Source organism: Megalobrama amblycephala, linkage group LG15, assembly GCF_018812025.1.
Source record: "Megalobrama amblycephala isolate DHTTF-2021 linkage group LG15, ASM1881202v1, whole genome shotgun sequence".
In the NCBI taxonomy this organism is placed as follows: Eukaryota; Metazoa; Chordata; class Actinopteri; order Cypriniformes; family Xenocyprididae; genus Megalobrama; species Megalobrama amblycephala.
In genome coordinates, this window is record NC_063058.1 from 19275701 (window position 1) to 19290024 (window position 14324).

The window sequence follows — 14324 nt, forward strand, 5'->3', positions numbered from 1 at the left end:
AACGAAACATTTAGAAAGACAATTCACAAATATCACTAAAAATATTATGATATCATGGATCATGTCAGTTATTATTGCTCCATCTGCCATTTTTCGCTATTGTTCTTGCTTACTTACCTAGTCTGATGATTCACCTGTGCAGATCCAGACGTTAATACTGGCTGCCCTTGTCTAATGCCTTTCATAATGTTGGGAACATGGGCTGGCATATGCAAATATTGGGGTCACACATATTAATGATCCAGACTGTTACGTAACAGTCGGTATTATGTTGAGATTCGCCTGTTCTTTGGAGGTCTTTTAAACAAATGAGATTTATATAAGAAGGAGGAAACAATGGAGTTTGAGACTCACTGTATGTCATTTCCATGTACTGAACTCTTGTTATTCAACTATGCCATGATAAATTCAATTTTTCATTCGAGGGCACCTTTAACTACAGTTGACAGCACATAATGTTGACAGTTTTTATTTGTTCCTCCTTTCCTTTAAAAAATGCGGAAAGCTTACAATGGAAGTGAATGTAATCATTAAAATACTCACTGTTTAGTAGTAGCCAATGGAAGTCCTATTGGCAAAAATCCGTCATCCCTGCAGCACTTTATAAACATTATGCCACAAATGCTCTTGATTGAGTTTAACTTGTATTGAACCCCAAATATTCCTTTAATAAGCGAGGTGAGAAATTATGAGAGCAAACCTTCAAAAACCTGCAAGATGGCTGGTTGAGGAGCCTCGGGATCAGAGCATCCAAAGCTTGTCAAAACACTGCCCAGGTTTTTCAATTTCTACCCTTGATCCTTGCAATACCGTGAGCTAAGCATTGGAATGTCTTCCTTTTCAAACACAAGGCAAAACATGAAGTTTATTTGCTATGAAAATAACCCCACAAACCTTTTTTTTCCCCTCTCCCTCTAAATCAGGCATTGACTCTCAGGGGTGAGCTCAGCTGGTGATAGGTCAGGCTTCAGAGAGCCCCCCGAATCAATGCCAAAGCACAGTGCTTTCTTACGAGTGCTTATGCAAGTCCTATTGAAATACATGGCAGCTCGGCCGTTATGATGGATCGCGGTGGGCTTATATAACCCGGCAAAGCAAACTTGCACATCAAAGGCATCTTGTGCACAGTTTGATGATTTCCCTGGTTGCTTCATGCTACATGTGTCTCACTCTCTCTTGTTCTGTCGCTTCCTCAATAGAAGTCCAGAGGAGTCCTTGTCTGCCTTGAGGGGACGGGATAAGCTGGCCTGTAATCCCCCTTCATCTTTGCTGGCTTTTTCACCTGTATACCGATTCTGTGCCTCTGAGCCAGCCCGTGCGGCCCTGTAATGAGAGCAGGGCCCAGCGCTCGTTCGGCCTGATTTATCGTCTACCTGTATTGTTCTCAGCATCTTCAAAGCAACCCTTTGAGACATGCCCTCAAAATAAAGCTGCAACCGCAGTCATCCCACTGACTCATGCGTCTTACTCACATTGCCAGAGAAAGAGGGGTAGAAAGAGTGAGAACTTTTCTGGCACAGTATGGAGTGTCCTTTTTATGCCTGTCTGATTTTTCATGGGTGTGTTTTTTTTTTTTGTGTTTTTGTCAAGGTGCCTTCACCATACAGTGTAACATGAGAAGAGTTTGAGTGAGAACGGTGTTAATCATTAACCGCCTGTTTTCTGTACTCCAACAGGCATTTTAGACATGGCCTGTGGTGCCAGGGTCTGGTTTCATTAATTATTAATGACTTCTTTACTTTCTTACCAGAGTCTGTGACCCTTTGAGCTTGACCACTGTGTAGCCCTCAGGTGCTCCATTCCTTTTCAGGTTACTCTAGGTAATTAAAAGGCTATTTCACCCAAAAAATTAAAATTCGGTCATTATTTATCCCTCATGTTGTTTCAAATCTGCAGAACACAGTGAAGAAGATATGAAGAATATTTGTCACCAAACAGTTTTGGTGACTGTTAACTTCTATTGTGTGGACATTTCTCAGAATATCGTCTTTTGTGTTCCGCAGAATAAATAAAGTCATACTGATTTGGAACAACATGAGGGTGAGTAAATGGTGACAGAATGTTCATTTTTTTGGTTGAACTATCCCTTTAATTATCCCTTTAAATTCTTTGTTTACTCGCTCAAATGGTGTTCCAAACCTCTTTGACTTGCTTTCTTCCATGAAACACAAAATAATAATCATTTTAGTATAATTAAAATCAATGTGTACTGGGTCTGTTAAGCTTAAAAAGGGGGAAAAATCACCATAAATGTATCATGAAAGTAGTTCTTATGTCTTTTGCACTATATTCCAAATCCTACTTTTGCAACTAAAAACTAAAATTTAAGTCATTCTTGAAAATCTTTTTGGCACGTCCAATTCATGAATGAATCATTATTTTGAGTTAGAACTAAATCAATCAGTTGATCCAGTTTACATACTGCTGTTCAGAAGTTTGGGATCAGAGTAAGATATTTTTAATACACTTTTAATACACTAACAAAAGTGACAGTAAACATATTTTCAAAAGATTTTTTTTTTCAGTAAATGCTGTTCTTTTGAACATTCTATTCATCAAAATATCCTGGAAAAATGTATCACGGTTTCCACAAATGTGACCTGATCCAGCAAAATGAGTCATAGTGACCCAAATTTCAAAATTGAGATTTTTGGTATCAATGGAAAGATGAGACAATAAGCTATCCTAGTCAAAGTCATACCTTGAATGGTTTTAAGGATATACCCATTTGAATTATGGTCGTCTGCCCTCTTTTTCAAATTGAAAACCTGAGAAAATCGCTTTTAAAGTTTTTTGCCTGTTTTTTTGTTGATATCTTTCAAAATCCATTGCATTTAAAGGGATAAACTATTTATTTTACAGCTTAATTTGACCAAAGACGCAAAGCTCAGCGCCGCGACACGTCTTAAAATTCAAATGCATTGTTTTCTGGGCGCCGTGGACAGGCGCAGAATGTCGCCGCCGGTGTGCGTACACTCATAGAAAACAATGCGTTCGAATTTTAAAGACGTGGCGCGGTGATGAGCTTCGCGTCCGGTGTGCGAGCCCCTTAACAAATTCATAACGGAGATACCAGCGCGCGTGCTAGTCTGACAGGAGGATGGCTGGACCAATCGCGTGCCTGTCAGTCGAAACTGGGCTTCCCATTGATAAAAATCAGCGTTTATGGCAGTGTGTTTACATTTCTAAGCTTTTTGATTGGTTCTATACAACATGTAACACCATATTTGGAGAGCAGAGATAGTGACGTTTCAGGGGATACAGGGAAGTGCTCATAAGTGACGAGAGGAGTTGAGAAGTTCATTTCCAGCGAATTTAGTAAAACCATGTCAAATTTAATAGCCATTTAAATACCTTTACTCAATTATCTGGACTACGAAACTTTGGGAGATTATTTTTGAAAGTCTGTTCTTTGAAATTAGCTTTAAAAAAAAAAAAAAAAAAACGATTTTTTTCATTGTTTTTCCACATTATCGGCCCATATCTTAAAATAGAACGTTGCGACTTCCGACTCATTTCGCCAGAGCGGGTCACAAATATATTAAGTAGCATAACTGTTTTCAACATTGATAATAAAAAATGTTTTTTGAGCATCAAATCATCATATTAGGATGATCATGTGACACTGAAGACTGGAGTAACGATGCTGAAAATTCAGCTTTACCATCACAGCAATAAATTTAAATTTTGAAAATGTATATAAAAATAGAAAAGAGTCATTTAAACTGAAACATTTCAATATTAGAGTATTAATATTGGATATTACTGTTTTTACTTCCATAAAAAGTCTTTCAGAAGCCTTTTTTAAATATAATGCATGAGCCGTACAGAACTTTATATATAGACCTTTTATTTTACGTATATGATGACTTTTGTCATTTTGGAGCTTGACAGCCCCATTCACTTTGATTATATTGAGTTAAGCGGTCAAATTAGTCTTCAAAATTTCTCCTTTTTGTTGAGCTATCCCTTTAATTATAGTCAAAAGATCTTCTTAAAGGGGATAAAGGAGGATTATTTTCTTAAATAAGATGTTGATGCATTGTGCAGAAATACTCTTAACATTCACAACACAAGGCTTCTTCCCTGAGTGCCTATTTGGTTTCAACAACTTGGCCTGCCCTGATGAATGACACCGTGAACTATGCCAATCATAACAGAGATACAATATAGTAGATGATATACAAAACAGTCTTAAAGGTACAGTTTTCAGAAATGGATAGTTCATTCTGAGGGTTATGTAAATGCTAATTATAACTGTTGGACTTCAGGGTAAAAAAATAAATGCTACAGAAGTGTTATGAATATTGCCCCTTTAATATCTTAGGGATCATACAGCCTCTCTGAAACTTCCACAACTCCACAGGTTGTAGAGATCCCAGCCAAACAAAGCTGGCCTCAATCGGAGCTCTAACAGAGCAACAGCAAGCCCAACGTTCCTCACAGTTTCCCATGAATTCCTGCCATCTGTGAGCACAGCCGTCAGAATGCGGCAGGGATGATCCAAGCACCATGGGAGAAAACATGCAACTGCATTGGCCAGGATGAAACAGTAGATGCCGAGCTTAGATAGAGCTTTATTGTGTGGGGCCGAAGTCACTTTTTTCCCCAAGCATCTAACTCACAAATTGCTTTTGGCATGGTGAACTTGAGGCCAGTCCTCTGGAAAAAATGGCAGTGCTGCAAAATTCATACACGCATTATGTGCCACCAATATGGTATTGACAGCTTCTGCTTGTTGCCAGGTAAATACAACTTGTTTAAATTGTCAATGCGTTTCTGCTTTTGTTACCAGAGTTTTGCGGGAGATTCCTTCAGCTGTGGGAAACATGAAAGAGGCTACCGGTTGGAAGTTACAAGCACCAACCCACGTCGGGACTACTTCCATGGACGGTTCCGGAACATTCTTCTCACTTCCATAGCCGTGGTGCCCATCCAAAACCACACTGTGGTCAGCCTAGGCACAGCTGAGGGACGCGTCATCCAGGTGAGACATGTTAGTTTTAGATTTTTTTCCACAATGTATTTTGTGTCAATACTAGTATATGTACATGAACATTGTGTACTCTTTCTCCATGTTTCATCCAACGGGTGAGGCAAAACATGCACCATCCAGCTGACTTTTGACAGCTAACTTGAACTTGCGCATTTTTGTATCCCTGCCCACGGACAGTCAGATCAGTAGGAAAAAGTGTATTGTGGTTGTTGAAGATTTTGGCAAAAGGGAACGCCACAGCCCTTTTCTCTGTTTTATCTAGACATGTAGCAAATATTTCAAAAACATTTCACATTTCAACTGCATGGACAGCCGAGTTTTATTAAAAGCCCATCTTGTCAGTGCTGAATTCGCCTTTAAAACTGTTAAAGCTAAACTTTTACATAACGTTTGGATAAGAAAGTCAACGTTTAGATTGAATTTATGAGTCCAAGTGCTAGAAAAGGTATGACTGGCCTCATTCTGGGCAAAGAAACAGTAAAGCATTTGCAGAATCTAAATTTAAAACCGAATATTTTTATCAAAGTCCTGTTGTTGCCAGCACTATTTCCCTGTTTTGTGCATGCAAATAGGCAGGAAATGAGTACGTGACTAGTGAAAACCGCTCTGAATGAAGGAAAATGCAGGTGCCAGTGGCAGGTTGGGAAATATGGTATTTTCCTGTTTGCATTTGAGTCACCTTTGACCTCTCAGCAGCACTGTACCAGCTCTCCAATCTAAAAAGCACACAAAGTGAAACTTTGGCCTATCAATGTTTTCTCAACATGCTCATTGTGCAGGAGTGGCACAGACCCAAATATTGAATCTGTCCTGCATGAGCTCCAAAAATGGGACTATTTGCTCACGGAAGTGTTAGATAGAGACTTGTGGTATTTTGTAAATACCTCAAGAAAATGTTTGAGAAATGAGTGGCGAGAGAAACGGTGACAGCTGCACGGAAGCGTGGCGGAGGAACCGAATGGTACGTTAATAGTAAGCACTAGGCTTCGATGACACGTCCTCGCATGGCATTTTCTTGGAACGGCTGCAGCTGTCGTCCCCTCTCTCTCTCTCTCTTCCTTTTTTAAATTTTTTCCTCTCAACTTTTTCTCGCCTCTTTTGTCTGGATGTTGAGGCCTGGTAAGGGGTGAGTGCTAGTCCAGCTGTCTCATTTGAAAAAGAGAGTTTTTTCAAAGACAAAGAGAGTGGGTGAGTGTTTAAGAGGCCTTGACAATGAGAATGCAAAAAAAGATTGTGAGAGACTGATGAAGTTAAATAAAATATGGAATGCAAGTGAGTAGTGGGTAATTGTGTGAATGAAAGTTTCAAGAGCCCCACAAGCTTTTTAAAAGGTTTGGAAGAGGGGGGGCTGCAGGGCAGAAACAGTCCCAGTGGCCCTTATTCTGTATGAGGAAGTGCTCCCACTCTGCCACACTCTCGGTGAGAAAAACTCAACACCTTGCCTTGTGTTTGTGAGCAGGACTTCCCTTACATACACAATGAGCTGTAATTCACACGGTTATTAGGGCTCCGCGGTGTGTGTTTTTCCCTAGAGTGTGTAACATTCCTCCTTCAATAACGGGCCCATTTGTAGCCGTTTTCCTCCATGCCCGGGCTTAATTAAGCCTGGCTTAGCTTGGGCGCTTCTGGTACTCAAAATCCTTTTATGGCTTATTGCTATTGGAAACTTTCTGGGCCACGTGAAACTCGCCAAGTTTTACCTCTGGTTTCTTGTTTTGGAATCATGAATATCAAATTTCCACAGCAGCAACAAACAGAATAATTCTTTTTAAATATTTAAATTTTAAAGTAAATATAATTTACTTAATATATATATATATATATATATATATATATATATATATATATATATATATATATATATATATATATAAATGATTATATTTCAACAACGAATTGGAGTAAAACATAATTTTATAATTAGATTTAGAAGTTAATGTAAAAACTGCCTTATGTGCAGCTTACATGTTTGCATACAATTTGTTATTGGAGTGTTGATTATTATATCTAAAAATAAATAGCGATTGATTTTTAGGCTAATATTTTGGGCTCAGTTGTTAACCTTTAATATATAGTAGCATAATATTTAAGTAAGGGCTCCCTACATAGTTTATAGCATTAACAGAGATCATTTTTTTTATCCTTAAGAAACTTTTAGTAATAATTTCATTTAATATTTAAAGACAGAGACACAATTTGTTCAGTAAAAGCAATTTTATGTTTAGTTTTCTTCCCACCTGCTGTACCGAACTGTGACTTCAGAACTGAGGTACTTACTGAACCGTGAGTTTTGTGTACCATTGCACCCCTATATAAAATATATATATTAATATTCATTCCTTGTTCCTGTAAATCTGCAAATACGTAGAGCTTGCATGAGCTACATAGTAAAAACCTTTTGTCAGGGAACCCAATCAATGCACTACATGTGGTAGCACCTAAATGACCTGATTTTATTTATGAAATAAACCAATATTGTGACTGAATTGCCTTGACTACATTGCTTTGCTCCAGTGAAAGATCATGCAGTAATGGCTCTTTAAGGTAACAACTGCACATTTTCACTTTTTACAGTCCAATCTGATATGTTACTAAAGATTAGGCTTTTAAAACAGACCACAAAAGGAGTCACATTAGTGCACTATAGTGAGTGAGATGGAGATATGTCATGCACACCATCCTAAAATCACTAAAACCACAGTAATGACATACTCTCAACCACCAGATGCCCCATGCTTAAAGCCCAGGGCTATTAATGATGTGATCCACTGATCGCTAATGGAGCACAAGCACTATATAGACGTAGGCTGTCTTGGAGGCCTGTAATTGCAATGTAACCATGATAAATGTTAGTCCAGGTGTGTGGATGGAGCCACTGTTCTGACACCTCCCAACATGCCAGATAGACAGAGGTCTTTACGTCTGCACTTGCCTACGGGGCCTAAGCTTTTGTCTGTTCCCACTCCTTGCCATCAACCACAGTCAACGCAGTTCAATCTGTCATCTTTTATCCTGAAAGGCAGAGACACCGGTTATTACAGTATCTATAGCAAAGCAGAGGCTGTCCCTTTACAAAGACTGCCTTTACATTGCTCCCTCCTTTGATTCTTCCTCTTTCCCAAGGAAAGTTCCAGACATGATCTGTAATTTAATGTTTTATAACCTGGTAGGAAAAAATAATAGGGTTTTGCACCAGCTCCAGCTCATGCGGAATGTTTGGTTTTCAGGAATAAGATATTGTATAATCTCAGAGGTTGTGTTTTGTTTTGTTTTGTTTTGTTTTGTTTTGTTTTGTTTTGTTTTGTTTTTTTTGTTTTGTTTTGTTTTTTAGTTTAGTTTTGTTTTGTTTTTTGGTTTGGTTTTTATTTATTCACCCCAAAATATTTTATTTTATTTTATTTTATTTTATTTTATTTTATTTTATTTTATTTTATTTTATTTTATTTTATTTTATTTTATTTTATTTTATTTTATTTTATTTTATTTTATTTTATTTTATTTTATTTTATTTTATTTTATTTTATTTTATTTTATTTTATTTTATTTTATTACAGTAATGGAAATTTTCACATCATTTCTTTGTATGGGGTGCAAAATATCCTTAATTGTCATAAAAATAAGGTCATACTGCAAAATATCTTAATGGTCCTTAAACAGAATTCATTTTTATGAAAGAAAAAAGAAATTTAAAGAAAAATTAGACCAATGTCAAGATGTGACCTTCTATTGACCTGCTCCAGAATATGTCTTCTATAAATAGCTTACACCAGAACCACAAGGTTTAAATCATTTAATAGCAGCATTTAATCATGTATGTGGAATGTAGTCTTATTCCACTAAACGATAAACATGCTGTTGAGGTCTTTTTGTAAACATTAAGATTCTCTATTAAGGTCCTGCATTTACCGCTTAGGCTTTTGATGTGAAAGGACACCCTTTTGCTGGCATCCTCCACAGGTGGTGGTTTCCCGCTTTGGCAAGACTGAACCGCATGTGGACTTCCGCTTGGACACGTTCCCCGTGTCCTCAGAGATGGCCCTGCTGTCTCCACAGCGCCACGACGGCTCCTTATTGTTGGTAACAGGAAACAAGGTGAACGACACAGCCATTCTTAAAATGTCTTAGGGAAACGGGTCAAACATTTTCAGGAAAATCACTAGTGAATAGATACTCATATAGTAAACAGGGTATGACTGCAACAGAGAAACAAAGAGACATAAGTAAGTAAAGTCTCCTCTGAAAAATGTTGTAAACACGTTGCTTTGGATAAAATCATCTGCTAAATGAATTAAAATGTGATATCGTTTGTGCATGCCCCTCAGGTCTCTAAGGTTCCTCTGATAGGCCCTGGATGTGAACAACTGTGGACTTGTAGCTCTTGTCTCTTGGCCCCAGCCTTCATGGGCTGCGGATGGTGCAAGACCACTGATCGCTGCATGAGGGCTCCTCAGTGCTCCCCCTCCCAGTGGATCCAGGACTCCTGCCCCCTCCTCATAACCACGGTAACCACCCGCCTTGTCACAAACAACATTACCATGGTTTTAAAGCAGCTAATAGCACATTGCTAATAGAATAAGTGCTTTCTAAGTACAGAGAGCACATATGAAACTCTGACCTTCATTGATATTTTCGGGGATAAGCACTGATGCAAGGATTTCAAGGACCTCTGGTCTTCTTTTAAAGAAGTAAATTGATTCTAAATATCAGAAGGAATTTGTTTGCCCTTCTGTGCCGCCTCTAAATCCATGCAATGCTGCAGAGCAGCCTGAACAATATTTGTATTTGTGTAAGAGCTCTTTGCGTATGATAAGTGGTGCTCTGAACACTTAATTATTAACTCTGAGACAAAATGAGGCCTTGTCATCCATGTGTTCAAAGTGACACCATCTGCTTATCAATAAAGGACATCTCAGAACCAGGACATTCAGAAACCAAATAGAAAACAAAAAAATAACAGGGTTTTGCAACAGCTTCAGCTCATACAGAATGTTTGGTTTTCAGGAATAAGGTATTGTTTAATCTCACGGTTTGGGGTTTTGTTTTGTTTTTGTTTTGTTTTTGTTTTATATAAAACAGTTGAAATTTTGTTTTATTTTATTTATTTTTTTATTTTTTTATTTACCCCAGATTCATAAAACTGTTGTGTTGTTTTGTTTTGTTTTGTTGACCCCAAAATCATAAAATGGTTTAGTTTTGTTTTTTTTGTGGGTTTTTTTGTTTTGTTTTGTTTTGTTTTGTTTTGTTTTGTTTTGTTTTGTTTTGTTTTGTTTTGTTTTGTTTTGTTTTGTTTTGTTTTGTTTTGTTTTGTTTTGTTACAAAGAAATTATCCGATTTCCATTACTGTATTTGGGGGCAAATTATCCTTAATTGTCATGAAAAGAAGGTCATACTGCAAAATATCTTAATAGACATTCAGAAACTATATAGAAAACAAAAATGTTTTACACACATATTATGAATAAAGTTATCTGGGCATGTTAAACTTGGATACGTGAAGTATTTTACCATTGGAAAAACTGACACACTTCACCTTTAATGTTCTTAACCTCAGCTGGTGGCTCAACCTAAAGGGCAATTTTAACACATGAGACTAAAGCACAAAGGAAGACAGGAAGGTTGTTTTGTTCTCTGTTTTTGTCTCTGTCACCATTTACTGGAAGGACCCCCTACCTTCAGAGTGTCCGTACAGCTAAAACAAATTATTGTCAGTGGTTACCAAACTCATGAGCAGAGAAAATGCTTGGCATAAAGACACACAGCTGGAGAGTAGACACTGAAAGAAAAATCCTGTCACAGTTTGACCTCACAGCTTCTTTCTTTTTCTAGATTTCTCCTTCCTCTGCTCCACTCGGAGGCCACACCAATGTGACAATCTGTGGCAAAAATTTTGGTTTTAATAAGAAAGAACGCTTTGATACCAAGCTAATCAGTGTGGTGGTTGCTGGAACAAAGTGTAAATTGGAGAGGAAAGACAGTAGCAATAATCGGTAAGTATTTGTGAGGCTTATTAAAAATACTTTCGCATTGTTAGTTAGTTGTAAATGAATAAACATTGCACTTGAATCCTCACTGTGTAAATACAACTTCAGAAACACACGCTAGGTCACATTCTCAACATAGTGCTCGTGTTGCAACCCTGCAGAACATTAAATTGGTCTGCAAAAGTGCTCTATTGTGCATCTCGGCCTTCCATGTCAAACTATAGTACCATTAAGATACAAAACTCATGAGCTTTTGTGCCCCCGGACATACCACCCTACAGCCTTCCTATTGTGAGAGGAAAGGAGAAATTCCCTCGGAGAATAGCTCCTGTGTAGTTTCTGCCGAGTAGTAGGGTAATCATTAAATTAGTGTGGACTAATAGCCTGCTTACTCCACTAGTTTACAACCACGTCTTGTTCACTGTTTTTGTGGCGGGAGATGTTTATGTCTTTGTATTGTATGTCAGGTTGGTCTGCGGACTAGATCATGTGAACGCATCCAGCATTGACTCTGTGGTCAGGGTGCGCAGTGGCAAGGAACAGGCTCAGAAAGACGGTTTCTCATTTGTGGTAAGAATCCTCACAAATCACAGTATAAGTACTTCAACACACATTCGAGTTATGTATTTTTGACTTTATTCCAGTGTTGCGGTTTTCATAGTGCACAAGGACCCAAGGATGTTATTCTATTCTTTTTTCCCCCACTTATTTGGAGGTTACATGGTGTCCTAACCAGTGGCAAATACATTTTCTATCTACACTAGAAGCGAAATCTTGCCATAAAGTCACAAAATATAAACCAATTGGCATGTGTGTGTAATATGTAATCAGATATGTGGACTTTTGGACCAATGAGATTTAAACCTCATTGGGGCATGATATAACAAAAATAAAAACCGATGCTAATGTCATGAATGTTATTATTGTCAAAGACCCTTAATGTGTGATTTAGTTTTATTTTACTAACACAATGTTTTATTTGTCTAGAACCCAGTTATCACAGAGATCTTCCCAGAGTTTGGACCTAAGTCTGGCGGAACAATGCTCACTATCAGGGGTTCGTTCCTGGACAGTGGAAATTTGCAAATGGTTACCATGGGAAACGCTACCTGTGTGCTGCAGAGGTTTGCATGTTTATAAATATACTAAGAGTCTTAGAATATTTCTTCATTAATTTAGAAACACTTTAACATGTTTTTTTCTTAAATTTTTAGTTTTAAATTAAATAGATATTTTTAATTTATTTATATATATATATATATATATATATATATATATATATATATATATAATATATTTTTATGTATAATCTATATTTAATATATTATATTAAATATATATAATATATATATTTAATATATATTTAATATATTTTTATATTTTAAGCCAGTTATTTATATATTTTGCTGTAGTGTGTCAGTAGGAAATATCAGTTCAGATTTCTAAACATTCATTTTGCCATTAATGAGATTTTTGTATGCACAAGAAGTCTGACAACAGCTGAGATCAGATCTCCACACTGAGATCTGATCTCACCATCATCAAATCTGTCTGTGATTATGTGAAGAAACAGATGAAACTGAGACAAACTAAATCCAGAAGAACTGTGGCCGTGTCTCCAAGATGCTTGAAGAAACCGAAATCTCACTGGATTAGTACAATTAATGGCAAAATGAATGTTTAGAAATGTGAACTGATATTTCCTACTGACACACTACAGCAAAAGATATAAATAACTGGCTTAAAGGGTTAGTTCACCCAAAAATGAAAATTATGTCATTAATGACTCACCCTCATGTCGTTCCAAACCCGTAAGACCTCCGTTCATCTTCAGAACACAGTTTAAGATATTTTAGATTTAGTCCGAGAGCTTTCTGTCCCTCCATTGAAAGTGTATGTACGGTATACTGTCCATGTCCAGAAAGATAATAAAAACATCATCAAAGTAGTCCATGTGACATCAGTGGGTTAGTTAGAAGTTTTTGAAGCATCGAAAATACATTTTGGTCCAAAAATAACAAAAACTACGACTTTATTCAGCATTGTATTCTCTTCCGGGTCTGTGTATATCCACAGTGACGCTGCTTCTTCTTCTACGGCGGTTGGCATCCAGCTTATTGGTGCATTACCGCCCCCTTCTGCTCCGGTCTGTGACGCTGATGACGTGTTATCTAGTGCGCCCGAGCTTCGTTTACAGTCTGAGGGAGACGCACGCTGTATTCAAGCTATTCTACATTGTTTGTATTTTAGTATTGCTATATTTTTTAAAATGGTGCGTAGGTGTGCATGTCGCGGATGTCCTAATCGCGTCACAGTCCGGAGCAGAAGGGGTGAATAATGCTGAATAAAGTCGTATTTTTTGTTATTTTTTGACCAAAACTAACCCACTGATGTCACATGGACTACTTTGATGATGTTTTTATTATCTTTCTGGACATGGACAGTCTACCGTACATACACTTTCAATGGAGGGACAGAAAGCTCTCGGACTAAATCTAAAATATCTTAAACTGTGTTCTGAAGATGAACGGAGGTCTTACGGGTTTGGAACGACATGAGGGTGAGTCATTAATGACATAATTTTCATTTTTGGGTGAACTAACCCTTTCAAGGTGGGGTATCCATTTTTTACAACTATGCTGTTGGACATTGTTGATATTTGAAATCAACCCAAGCAAACCCACCCCTCTCTTCATTGCTCCGCCTCCAAAAATCACACTCCGATCCTAACCACCCAGTCTCGAACCCCGGCCCGTCCTCTTCTGGCATGCGAGGCGAGTGCACTATCGATGACGCTAAACACTGCATTCTCCAGCGGTTGTCAGTGTGCAGTGGTTTACCTGCAGAACTCTCACTATCTGGCCACTGTTACACACGCAATGCGAGAGTGGGTGTCTGTGTATCACAGCTGACGTGCAACAAAATGCTTCGCGGAAAATAAAGTGCAATTGATGAACGAACGACAAGGAAGCACAAAAGTGAACGTACAGTACACAAGAGTAAATACAAATGAGAGTTTGTTGTTAATCGCCAAAAGCACAGCAGCTCCAGACAATCATGACACTCAAACCCAGTTACTCACATGAAAAGCAGGTTCAAAGCAGTCTCCGCGTCTGTTTTCAGGCCTTCCCACTTTGTTCTCTCCAGCGCTGGAAAGCTTTTCTAATATTAACGCAGGTCTTAAAGCACTTGCCCAGTCATAAACCTACTTTCCAGTGATATTCTTTTGAGCTATTTTGTATTGTCTCATCATTTCTCTTTCTGTGTTTTTTTTTCTTGCTCATTCTCTCTCCTCCACTGTCATATGCCCCCCTAATGCTGATTGGTTAGATGTTTGTTGTTGGTAT

General features: G+C 37.8%; 1 protein-coding gene across 3 annotated transcripts in view; it reads left to right on the forward strand.

Annotated features, from left to right (window-relative positions):
- met (MET proto-oncogene, receptor tyrosine kinase) overlaps nucleotides 1-14324 on the forward strand; it is a 65715-nt gene that overhangs the window by 20511 nt on the left and 30880 nt on the right. For all 3 annotated transcript variants that reach the window (XM_048157915.1, XM_048157914.1, XM_048157916.1), the window contains exons 3-8: nucleotides 4796-4987; nucleotides 8954-9088; nucleotides 9319-9498; nucleotides 10823-10983; nucleotides 11445-11547; nucleotides 11965-12101. In XM_048157915.1, coding sequence (XP_048013872.1) covers nucleotides 4796-4987; nucleotides 8954-9088; nucleotides 9319-9498; nucleotides 10823-10983; nucleotides 11445-11547; nucleotides 11965-12101 — 908 coding nt within the window. The remainder of the gene's footprint in view (nucleotides 1-4795; nucleotides 4988-8953; nucleotides 9089-9318; nucleotides 9499-10822; nucleotides 10984-11444; nucleotides 11548-11964; nucleotides 12102-14324) is intronic.